General features: G+C 42.0%; 1 protein-coding gene across 1 annotated transcript in view; it reads left to right on the top strand.

Moving 5' to 3' along the window:
* The window catches only part of AFF1 (ALF transcription elongation factor 1), a 268,126-nt gene that overhangs the window by 196,691 nt on the left and 58,249 nt on the right, over positions 1 to 13,186 (top strand). Inside the window, exons 8-12 of the mRNA XM_082265696.1 lie at positions 3,368 to 3,425; positions 3,527 to 3,564; positions 5,731 to 5,860; positions 9,027 to 9,932; positions 11,970 to 12,070. Of these exons, the coding sequence (XP_082121822.1) occupies positions 3,368 to 3,425; positions 3,527 to 3,564; positions 5,731 to 5,860; positions 9,027 to 9,932; positions 11,970 to 12,070 (1,233 nt within the window). The remainder of the gene's footprint in view (positions 1 to 3,367; positions 3,426 to 3,526; positions 3,565 to 5,730; positions 5,861 to 9,026; positions 9,933 to 11,969; positions 12,071 to 13,186) is intronic.

Here is a 13,186-nt window from a genome sequence, read left to right as displayed (position 1 = left end):
AACTAGATTTAGAAAACATATAGCAACATGGGATAAAGTATTACATGTACTTTGTATCATAAGAGACAGAAGGGTTAAAAAAGAAATATATATATATATATATACATATATATACATACATACAAATATACAGTATCTCACAAAAGTGAGTACACACCTCACATTTTTGTATATATTTTATTATATCTTTTCATGTGACAACACAGAAGAAATTACCCTTTGCTACAATGTAAAGTAGTGAGTGTACAGCCTGTAGAACAGTGTAAATTTGCTGTCTCCTCAAAATAACTCAACATACAGCCATTAATGTCTAAACCACTGGCAACAAAAGTGAGTACACCCCTAAGTGAAAATGTCCAAATTGGGCCCAATTAGCCATTTCCCTCCCCGGTTTCATGTGACTCGTTAGCGTTACAAGGTCTCAAGTGTGAATGGGGAGCAGGTGTGTTAAATTTGGTGTTATTGCTCTCACTGTCTCATACTGGTCACTGGAAGTTCAACATGGTACCTCATGGCAAAGAACTCTTTGAGGATCTGAAAAAAAGAATTGTTGCTCTATATAAAGATGGCCTAGGCTATAAGACGATTGCCAAGACCCTGAAACTGAGCTGCAGCATGGTGGCTAAGATCATACAGCGGTTTAACAAGACAGGTTCCACTCAGAACAGGCCTCGCCATGGTCGACCGAAGAAGTTGAGTGCATGGGCTCAGCGTCATATCCAGAGGTTGTCTTTGGGAAATAGACGTATGAGTGCTGCCAGCATTGCTGCAGAGGTTGAAGGGGTGGGGGGTCAGCCTGTCAGTGCTCAGACAATATGCCACAAACTGCATCAAGTTTGTCTGCATGGCTGTTGTCCCAGAAAGAAGCCTGTTCTAAAGATGATGCACAAGAAAGCCCGCAAACAGTTTGCTGAAGACAAGCAGACTAAGGACATGGATTACTGGAACCATGTCCTGTGGTCTGATAAGACCAAGATAAACTTATTTGGTTCAGATGGTGTCAAGCGTGTGTGGCAGCAATCAGGTGAGGAGTACAAAGACAAGTGTGTCTTGCCTACAGTCAAGTATGGTGGTGGGAGTGTCATGGTCTGGGGCTGCATGAGTACTGCTGGCACTGGGGCTACAGTTCATTGAGGGAGCCATGAATGCCAACATGTACTGTGACATACTGAAGCAGAGCATGATCCCATCTCTTCAGAGAGTGGACTGCAAGGCAATATTCCAACATAAAGACTCCAAACATAATTCCAAGACGACCACTGCCTTGCTAAAGAAGCTGAGGGTAAAGGGGATGGACTGGCCAAGCATGTCTCCAGATCTAAACCCTATTGAGCATCTGTGGGGCATCCTCAAACAGAAGGTGGAGGAGTGCAAGGTCTCTAACATCTATCAGCTCCATGATGTCGTCATGGAAGAGTGGAAGAGGACTCTAGTGACAACCTGTGAAGCTCTGGTGAACTCCATGCCATAGAGGGTTAAGGCAGTGCTGGAAAATAATGGTGGCCACACAAAATATTGACACTTTGAGCCCAATTTGGTCATTGTCACTTAGGGGTGTACTCACTTTTATTGCCAGCAGTTTAGACATTAATGGCTGTGTGTTGAGTTATTTTGATGGGACAGCACATTTACACTTTTATACAAGCTGTACACTCACTACTTTACATTGTTATAAAGTGTCATTTCCTCAGTGTTGTCACCTGAAAAGATATAAAATATTCTCAAAAATGTGAAGGGTGTACTCACTTTTGTGAGATACTGTATATCATATCCTATAAAATATGTTCAGATACACATTAAGTCAGTGTTTGCTTAATAGAGCCCTCCAGGTTGTGAAGCTCCCATGTGTTACTTGAAGATGCCTAATTTAAAGTCTGAATGTCTGATTTTTTTTTGGGTTAAAACCCTATGGGTTAACTTTAACTGCAGGCAGTTTATGACCCCAATGGCATCAAGTAAAGTTATTTCTGTACATAACTATCGTCTTGTACTAGAAATGTTTGATGAAGTAATGATACAATCATTTAGTGTGTCACAAAAGTGGAGTACAAGTACAACAACCCATAGATTATTTTATATTTATATATATATATATATATATATATATATATATATATATATATATTATATATATATATATATATATATATATATATATATATATATATATATATATATATATATATATATATATATATATATATATATTAATATATATATATATATAATATATATATATATATTTTTTTTTTCATTATTAACACTGTATGCTGGCTTAAAGAAAGCAGAACTGAAAGCATTCAGCTCCACTGACAGGAAAACTGGACACATTACCAGATCCAGGTGGCAAGAGGGGCATGAAGAGGTTTAATTCTGTACTAGTAAAAACTAGGTGCTGTGTGACACCTACAAGTACTTTTGAAAATCTTCTAATAGATTTTCTGGGTCATTCTTGGACATTGTGATCTGCGAAACCAGTATGCTGACCTTTTTTTCCCAATTCATTTATCTCATTTGCAAGATATGTAGGTCAATTGCTTTAAATCTATTATATGCACAAAAATTACTCGATGTAGCATTGAAGATAAAACTTTAAGTGTGCTGATATCACCTATCCACCTGCACATACATGAGTGTCCTCCCTTTCTAAACACTGGCCCTCCAGAGTAACAAATCCTCTCCAGTTGTTTTTCCCTATTGACTTGCAAGTGTTTTGCCTCTGCACAAACCACGGCAGTGGTTCTTCACAGCACTAGATGTAAACGGTTGGGCTATAAGGCCTAGTTTACGCAGGAAGCACTCTTCCACATCTCTAAAAAGTGATCAGCGGTGGATTGCTTTTCAGAGGGTGGTAAAGAAACCGCTGCCAGGCAATCAAAGGGCAGTGCAGTCACCTCCGGAATGCTTTTTTGACAGCTGAATAGGCATGTAAATTACAAAGAATAAATACCGCACCTCAATCGCGAGGCAAGCTTGCGCTCATGATTACAGCACAACCATATTCACTTAAATGGGTTGCATTTGGGGACGGTACTGTCTGCCAAATGTGACATGGGGTACAATTTTTGATAAAAAATGTATTAAACCTAAAAATGTTCCATTAAACTACATCAATAATGTGTTGCATCAAGCGAAACCAGTGTGCCTGGCATATGATCAGATACTCACTACAATGGAGCAGAAAGAAAATATGACATTGGAGGTAAAACGCTTTTACCCTGTTGCAAGTTTTTGCTGAAATGCAAAACCTTTTCATTTATTATTTTGGTGACATTGGTATAGCAATCTTTCCCTTACCATTACAATATTTCTATTTTGCTATAAAGTTAGTGCTGATTGATCCTTAAACCTCTTCTTTCATTCTTAGTATGTTGGAAAATGATCTCGAGCTCAGCGATAGTGAAGACAGTAATGAAGAGGAAGAGGTACGTTACTGCCATTTTTTATGCAGTCGATAAAAGCTGCTTCCAGCGTTTAATGTTTGTGTCATTAAACAAACTTCATTTATTATACATTTGTTTTGCAGGTTTCTGAGAAGCCACTTTCTTCATCTGCTCCATCAAGGTATTGTTTTTTTGGTTTTTATTCTTTTTGTGCCACGCCCATTTCTGTAATCCAAACATGCCTTGTTTTGATGGCTGCTCACAGCTTTCTTTTCCTTTCTTTGCTGTCCCTTGCTTTATTTAGAATTTTACTTTTGTAGCCTTAACCTTATTCTATACGGGTTATGAGCTAGAATTGTAATTGTTGGGAGCCCCTGATCTCAAACAACAAAGGCAACTTCCCCAAAACCTATACGGTCAGTTCTTTAGTGTCAAAACCCACATTTCTTTCGTTCATTGACGGACACAGCTCCTGATCTCCATAATCATTGGGTTATACTGCCCCCTATAGGAGTAGGACACTAGGCAGAAAAAGAATCTGACTACGTCTATGGGCAGTCCCAGGGGGTATACTCCCTCTCTGCTATAGGTACTCAGTTTTTTTTCTGCCTAGTCAGGAGTAAGGACCTAGTTCCTTGCTGGGATCTCTGGTCCTGGCAAATTTTTTTCTTTTTAGATGAAATGTTTTTCTCCTTGCTTTTTCCCTGTGAGATCTACAATAAACTGCCGGCCTGGGCAATGGGCTGGATAAATTGCTGGCCTGGGCGACGGGCTGGATAATCTAAATCCAATGGTCACCCTAGTCTGGCCAGCGAGCGCGCTCAGACCTCAGCCTCTGCTAGGTCGGCCGCGACATAACTCCACTGGACGGGGGCTGGCCTGCGAGTTAAACGCCTTGTGAGGTCGCATAGGAGTCGCAGCATTCCTCCTGGCTGACAGCCCCTCATTTTGATGGCGAGGGGTTCTGTCTGGAGCTATGCCCGCCTGGTTCCTGGTATGGAGTAGCTGTCCCCTTCCTCTCCCCCTGGAAGATTTTGTGGTGGACATGGGCCCCTCCTTGGTACAGTCAGACCCCCGTGTTCCCCTCCTTCCCGTCGGGCCCCCTATTTGATCTGTCCTCCATCCTACCCCTCCACTTATGCTTGGGCTGTGTGAGTGGTCTGGGTCCACCTACTGGGGTGGGGGGAGGGGGCTATGCTGGTGATGGGGGCCGGGGGTGGAGGGTGCGCCGCTGCCGACCGGACAATCGGCTGTGTGGTGGAGAGTGGGGGTTGTACCTGGTGGTGGCTCCTGCCAGGTTCCCCCACCCCCCCCCACATTCCAGCCCTCGGCTCCCCCCCCACATTCCAGCCCTCGGCTCCCCCCCCACATTCCAGCCCTCGGCTCCCCCCCCACATTCCAGCCCTCGGCTCCCCCCCCCCCACATTCCAGCCCTCGGCTCCCCCCCACATTCCAGCCCTCGGCTCCCCCCCCCACATTCCAGCCCTCGGCTCCCCCCCCCACATTCCAGCCCTCGGCTCCCCCCCCCCACATTCCAGCCCTCGGCTCCCCCCCCCCACATTCCAGCCCTCGGCTCCCCCCACATGCCGCGGTCTGCCATTTAGTGATGCCTGGGCTTAGTCTTTAGGAGGTTAAACTGCACTCCTTTAGCCCCAGTTCACACTTATGCGAGTGCGGGGTTCGCTTGTAATGTCGGAGCGCACTGCTCCTTTATTACATGCGATCGGCTGTGCGGTGCGAGTTTAGCCATACACTTTGTATGGCTAAATTCGCACCGCACCCGCAGCAAACTCGCACAGGACCCTTTTTTGCAGCCGCATCAGGATCGGATCGCACAGCGGTTCACACTTGTGCGATTCGATCCTGTGCGAACTGCAAGATCGCACTGCGATATGCGATCAAACTGGGGGTGTCGTTTACATTGACACCCCCAGCGTATCGCATATGGCAGTGTGAACTGCCGGGGGTGCGTGTGCGATGCGGGAACAGGCTGCGGATTCGCAGCCTTCCCGCATCGCATAAGTGTGAACCGGACCTTACAGATGGAAGTTCATTCTTTTGATCTGAACGAAATGATACATTGTAAAACATTGTGTTTATAATTATCTAGCAGTCTTAACAATGTTGATAAACATTTGCCACAGGCTCTTTTTTTTTTTTTTTTGACAGCTGTGAGTGAGCAGGAAACTGCTTGGCTCTATATATGAATCGAGTAAATGCTATTTTAAGATGGGGGGGCCCACAAGATTTAACGATTAATCATGCAGCTCTAATAGAAATGTACAAATAAATGTATATAAGGATTTTAAGTCCCTAATCTCATTTTCTTTCATGTTTTGTTTGGCAGTGTTGTTCCATCACAGGTGGACAGCGTGGCCTCAGCACATTCCTGCAATGTGGAAACTGAAGGGAGCGAGACAGAGAGCTCTTCTGACACAGAGAGTGAAAGTGGCTCAAGTGATAGTGAAGAGAATAAGGTAACGTGCTTAGATACGTCCACCTTGACATTCAGATGTCCTGCTGTTATTGGATCTTTTCAACTACGGTAGTTCAGCTTTCTTTATCTGAATCCAATGCAGTTCTCTACCCTTCCTAGGCCGTGGACTCGTAAGTAAAATCTAACATGGTAACAGGTGTGATGCGCTTTGAAGCAAAGATGTCTTTAGCCTCACTGTAGATGAACAATAGCAGTAACCAACAGTAACAGTCCAAATGAAAAAAAGTACTGCTTACCCTATTTTAGAACATTGTAATTGCAATGCAAACAATAGTTATGTTTAAAAATCCAATACAAGCTTACTTGAAAAACCTATTTTGTTTTGTGAGTGCTATCGGTCTGCTGTCCAGCTTCCTGGATTCCCTGCATGCTTTGCAGCTTCTCCTCTCCTCTACCTTTCTTGCTGCCTGCTTGCCTTAATTCCTTTACTGACTCCGCCTCCTGAAACTCCTCCTCTCAGCACCTCTACAGAAGGCAGGCTCTGTAAAATATGGGACACAACAGTGCATATGCACAGGGAAAAGTGAATGTGTCACAGAATTCAAAGTAAATGTGTGGGGATCTTCACAATGTATGTTTACCAGTTTCATGAGCATTAAGATTATTAAACGTAGGTTAGAAATAATTGTAATACAATGTGGAAATGAATATGAATTCTATGTTTGTGACCAAAGAAATGCTTTAGGTAGATGTTAGAAAAGCCAGATGGCTAGTAACCAAAGATTGATCATGCCCCCTTCCCACAGCAAATGTCCGTAGTGGTTCCCGGGCTCTCCCAACCTTTCAGCAGCCTGGGACTGCAGTAAAATCCCCCAACATCTGTTCGTCCATTTCTTTAGCATCTACTAACCCCAGAAGCAACATTTATTAGGCCCCTTTCACACATACGGTCCGTTTGTCCATTTTTCATCCATCCGTTGACGGATGAAAAATGGACATCAATGCATCTCTATGTAAAAAAACGGATGACAACGGATGATCATCCGTTTACATCCGTCTTCATCCGCTTCCGTTAATGTCTGTTTTTTGGAACGGATGTATGCCCTATTTTTCATCTGTCAAAAAAACGGATCGGATGAAAAACTGACGTAAAGGGACAAACGGTACATTTTTCTTCCGTTTTTGCATTGGTAGTGGATGTAAAAAAAAAACGGATGAAAAGTGGATGAAAAACTGATACATTTTGACGTGACTGAACTGATGAACTGAACGGACCTATGTGTGAAAGGGGCCTTATGGAGTTGTTTACGGCTGTCATTCCTCAACTAATGTAGCAGGGGAAACAGCTGATTACCGCAATCTGTGTTTGATGCAGTTTTGAAGCTGCAGTTGGGGGCCCTGATGTCCCCATAAGGAGAACTTGTAACCTTACTATGCTGTAACAAAGGGGGCTTGTCCCACTTGTGATAAAATAAAAAAATGTGTTAAAGTCTAATAAAATAATTAAAAATGCAAAACTGCAGATGTCAGAGTGAGAATAATAATTCTAGGATCACAATTCACAGTAACACTAAACTGATAGCCTGTTAAAGACCTTTAAACTGTTCTTTATAAACAATTTTGAGTATCATAGTTTTACCCAATTTCACACGTACGTGCAATTTTAGGGCTTGACATGTTTGGCATGTCTACTCAATGCGACCCCATCTTTTATATTTTATCCAAAAATTAGATATTATATTGTGTGAGTTTTACATTCAAATTAATTTTATTTTTCAACACTAAGAGTGCGATTCCCTACACACCAAACTTCACTGGTATAAAGCATAACCTTTATTAAGGATTTATTTTTAAATACATTTATGTAAACAACTGTGTGTGTTTAACAGTCGTTTATTTGCAATTTATTAAAAAATCCCTAAGAGCCGGTTCACACTACCATGACCAGAAAGTCGCCCCGTGACTTGAAGAGACTTGTTTATTGTTTAGAGACTTGTTTAGAGACTTGTTTAGAGACTTGTTTAGAGACTTGTTTAGAGACTTGTTTAGAGACTTGTTTAGAGACTTGTTTAGAGACTTGTGCACTACTATGAAGAGACAGGCGACTTTGTCTGTGGGGAATGCCTGGCTAATCTATTTCTTCTTCCTGGAAAGTCTGATAACAAGTTGTGTCAATTAAGATAAGGAGGCGACTCCCATTAAAGTATATGGGACAGTCAGATCACAGGTCGCCTCAAAGTAGTACAGGACCCTTTTCTGAAGTCGGAGCAACTTCAGTAGTGCCAATTAAGACGGCACTGATTGATTAACATTGCTTTTGTTATGTCAAGTGACCTGGGGCTACACAAGTCTCCTCACAAGTCGTGCTAGTGTGAATGGGCTCTAATAAATAAAAAATTGTTACCAGTGGCGTTTGGTGCCTAGGGAAATGTACCCTCGTTAGTGTTGAAAAATTGCCACAAAGGTAATTAATATTGTACTTATAGAAGGCATTTGTTGTAAGTAAAATTCATTTTAGCCTTTTTTTTTTTTTTCCTGAAAATACGGATTTGATAAACATTTGCACAAATTTTGTGCGATCCACATATTGCAACTGCCAACAGTTTGTTCTACAAGGCCTCTGCCTTCAGCAAATATAGCATTTTTGGGATTTAAAGTAAATTCTAGGAGCAAATGCAGATTTAAATGTGTGTGTGAAAAGTTAAAAAATTGCTCCAGTGGACAAATGGTTAATGCTAAAACAAACCAGGAAAAAAAAGTCAAAATACTTTAGTCAGTGCATCTGATCTGCTTTTCTCTTTCTTACTCCATTTAGTTTACAACCTGTCAACACTCTTACTTAGTCAACATAATGCGCAAAGAAAATCCATGCATTTGAAACCGAACTGGTAGGCCCAGGTCCACTTTCACTTAAGCTTCTGCGTTCGTTTCTAGGCTATGTGATTGTTTTTTTCAGTACCCAGGCAGTAAGACAGCGTGGTACAGGAGGACAGTAAGGTGTGTGCCGTCACTGTGAACTAGCATAAAACGCATCACCGACAGGCTTACATCTTTTGCTTTTTACATTGTATCAGACAAATTCCATATGCGCAAGGCTGAGATTTCCTTTTTATACATTTCACTCTGAGTTCTCTTTAAATTCCTTTTGACATAAATATAGGAAGGAAAGCTGATAATTGTTTTTGAAATCTTCTATTCTGTTACAGCATGACAGCCAGTCTGACTGGCAGTTGGGGAACTTCATGGTCAAACCTGCAGCACTTGCTGAAAGCCTCAATAGCACTGTGGATCATGAACCAGAAAGTCACTGGGAGAGTAAAGAACATGACAGTCTTTCATCCCCTCTTCATGACTCTCCAAAGACTGTTGAGTCTCACCATGAAAAGGTTAATTGGACTTCTCAGGAAGATATCCAGAACAATCCTAGTTTTCCAGACTCCCCTATAGTCAATGAAACTGTAACTCCTAGGCAGACTGTGGGCATTAAACAGCCAAAGAGACCTGTCAAGGCCTCCTTTCAGAACGAGCCAAAGGGAGGACTTACTGTTGAAAGTGAGCCACAGCCATACAGGCCAAGAGACCAGCCTTCCAAGGAAAGGCCAACTGTGAAAACGAAAGTTAAAACAAAACCAAATGACTATAAGGAACCAAACACAATTGTTGCACATAGTAGTGAAAGTAAGAAGCACAGAAGCTCTCACCATGGTAGCAGCACCAAAAAGTGTCCAAGCACTCAAACAGACAAAAAACAGAGTGCCTCATCACTGCCGCAGTGCCCCTCTGGTTCAAAAGGACTGAGTCAAAGCAAAGCCAATCATAGGACTAACCCAACTCATCCTGCAGTTGTTGTGCGTGAGGACTCTCACAAGGACAAAGTGTTATTGCCAATAGGGGACAACAGACTGCTGACACCTGTCAAGAACAGTCATAAACCTCTTGCTCTTATTGTCAAAATTGAGCTGTCATTGCTGTCTAGGATCCCGGGATCATCAGGAAAAGTTAATGAGTCAAAAAGTAAAAATATTAGCAGTCATGATTCTCAAAGTAAGAACAAGGAGAAACCTGAGAAAACACATTCACATATTCATGGCAAGGAGCATGCAAAGAGAAAGGTAATTTTATACGCCTGTCATTTGTGCAACATATTACTTTCCAAAATACAGTAAGGTTTTTCGAAGACTCTTTTTGTGGATTTTTTTTTAATGTTCAAGCTCCCCTGTCACTAAACAGAAGATACTCTACAAAGTCATACCTGTAAAAGAAAGAAGTAATTACCTTTCCAACTGCCTGTGTTGGTGAACTCCTCTCCCAATACTGTGTTGGCGGCTGACTATCCAAACCTGTGTAGGACTGTCTTTCTGCTAGCCACTTCGGCTCTAGGACTAGAGACTGGCATGGGGCTCTACAGAGACACCCCAAAATATTAGTTGAGTCCTAGCTATTTTATCGACCCCTTGTAGTCCCATTGACCCTGGGGGTCCGTATTAATCTAGTAAGTCCCTGACCTGGGACTAATATGCTCAATGTGACTTGATTTTTTTTTTTTTACACTTCCAACACACGAGTGTTCGTACCAGTTCAGTGACTTACTAGGTCAGGGGTCTCCAAACTTTGTAAACAAAGTGCCAGTTTACTGTCCTTCAGACTCTCTGGTGGACAGAATGTGGCCAGTGTGAGCTTTGGCATCAATGGGAGTGGATAGTGCTTCATCATTGGTATTAGTGGGAGGAATAGTGCCAATTGTTGGTATCAGGGGAAGGAATAGTGCCCTTTAGGTGCCCAGTAAACATTGATGAAAGGCCTGTAAACACATCACACTTACACATTTGTGAGAAGTAGTATTTTACCATGTTGGAAATGTGTCCCATTACAAGAGGTTACTGACTCTCACTCTTTTTATTTTTTTTGTTTTCTTTTAGTAAGATTTACCCTCATCAATAAAACAGTAAAAGTAGAGGTAAAGAAAGTGTACTGTAAAAAAATTGTGAATGTGATTAGGTGCTTGCTCCCATCCAATGCATTGAAATGCATTTCCAGAGCACAGAAAATCCATAGTGTTCAGTAGAGTCTCCTAACACATTTTCTTTGCATTGGAAAGAACGGCATGCTGTTTTTGGTGTGTTGACCTGCAGTTTGCTATTACATTTAAATGGAGTCTTTCAAAAACACATGGCAGCATATTGAGGGAGAAGTATAGCCTAAGCTATTTTGGCTTTGGCTGTACTTCGCAGAGTCTGCTGTTGGCTTACATCACAGAGCTGGTCCAGGCTTTGAAAAGATCCTGACCATATGGTCGGGATCCACCCAGATGCCTGGACCAGTAGCTGGCTCAGCCTCTCAGCAAGCCACTGGGAGAAATGAGCCAGCCACTCCCACCCCCTCTTCAGCCCAGTGCTCCAGTGAGAGCTGGAGGGGCAGAGCAGAGAGCTGGTGACTGACAGTCACTCGTTCTCTGAAGGCTGAAGACCCAGAACTGAGTGATCAATGGTCATTGATTGCTCCGTTCTCGGTCTGAGAGGCGGTGGGGGGACGGATGCAGCTAGAATCAGTGCTGCGGCCATCTAGGTGAGTGACTGCTTTTTTTTTTTAAGACATACATCTCTTTTAAAGCAATTCACGTTAATGCATGCCTTCTAATATAAACAAGTCTTTACTCTTCAACTAATTCAAGTGAAAAAACACAGGGTTTTGTGTAAATGTAGCATTGTTTCGTTTCGGTTTGCTTCTTTACACGCGATAATTTTCACAAAATACCTGATTTAAAATACAAAGTTGACATTTCTTACTTGCTAGACGTTCACTGACAAAATAAAATGAGGGAAGAGGATTGTAATTTATATTTCTCCTGAAATTCCCTGTATTTATGTATGAGTTTGGACCTACTCAATTGGTGCAATTGACGGTAGATTATTTTTTTTTCTGCAAAGACCAGTGATAAAGATCTTTTTTGAAACTGGGGGAGCGCAGGGAAGGTGAGTAACATTGCGGGGTAATCCCGAGTGTGGCTCGGGGTTACCGCTTTTGGTACTGAAAATTAACCCCGAGCCACACTCGGGAATACCGCCAGGGAGGTTAACATAGTTTTGAGTTCTTGCTCTTAACTTGAAAATAATTTCTAATTTTAAACTTTTTTTTTCTCCTATTGCCAGGTGGAAGAAAAAGAAAAAAATGGATCACATGGAACACACAAAAAAATCAAGTTGGATAATGCTACAAAGGCCTCTTCAAGTCACAAGGAATCAGCGAAAAAGTACTTTTAATCGCATTTACACTTTTGCAGCCAAATTGGGATAACACCTAATTTAAATCTTGTTACGTGTTCCCATTCACATAGCATTCACATTACAGAGGAACCTAACCCTGCCTAATCCCCCCTCCCCCCCCCCAAAAAAAAACAAAAAAATAAAATAAGCAAATACTTGTCCCTGTCTCAAAATAAAAAATAAAAACCTAACCGCTGGACCAAGGATCCCAGCATTGTTTTGCTTAAAGTATACGTACCCTTTTCTCTATTCTTCTCAAATTCTGCCATCTTTAATGGGATCTGGTGCATGTACAGACAAGTCTCTACCAGTTCTAAAGAACCTGGCACAAACCACTTAGCATGTGTCAGATCATCCACGCAAGCACAAACATACAGCTGGTCTCTGCCAGTTCTTGATTGTACAGCCATGGCCAACGTTTTGAGAATGACACAAATAATAATTTTCACAAAGTCTGCTGCTTTAGCATTTTTAGGTCTTTTTGTCAGATTTTACTATGGTATACTGAAGAATAATTACAAGCGTTTATCCAAAGAGTCATTATTTGCAGTGTTGACCCTTCTTTTTTTCAAGACCTCTGCAATCCATCCTGGCATGCTGTCAATGAACTTCTGGGCCACATCCTGACTGATGGCTGCCCAGTTTGTCAGAATTTGTGGGGGTTTTTTTGTTCACCCACCTCTTGAGGATTGACCATAAGGTCTCAATGAGATTAAGGTCTGGGTGGTTTCCTGGCCATGAACCCAAAATTCTGATGTTTTGTTCCCCAAGCCACTTAGTTATCACTTTTGCCTTATGACAAGGTGCTCCATCATGCTAGAAAAGGCATTGTTTGTCATCAAACTGTTCATGGATGGTTGAGAGAAGTTGCTCTCGGAGGATGTTTTTGTACCATTCTTTATTCATGGCTGTGTTCTTAGGCAAAATTGTGAGTGAGCCCACTCCCTTGGCTGCGACGCAACCCCACACATGAATGGTCTCAGAATGCTTTACTGTTGGCATGACAGAGCTCACATGGTAGAGCTCACCTTTTCTTCTCCAGACAAGGTTTTTTCCAGATGCCCCAAACAATCGGAAAGGGGATTCATCAGAGCAAATAACTT

Source organism: Pelophylax lessonae (genome assembly GCF_965119305.1).
Source record: "Pelophylax lessonae genome assembly, chromosome: 1".
NCBI classification, from domain to species: domain Eukaryota; kingdom Metazoa; phylum Chordata; class Amphibia; order Anura; family Ranidae; genus Pelophylax; species Pelophylax lessonae.
This window is presented reverse-complemented; position numbering and strand designations above follow the sequence as displayed.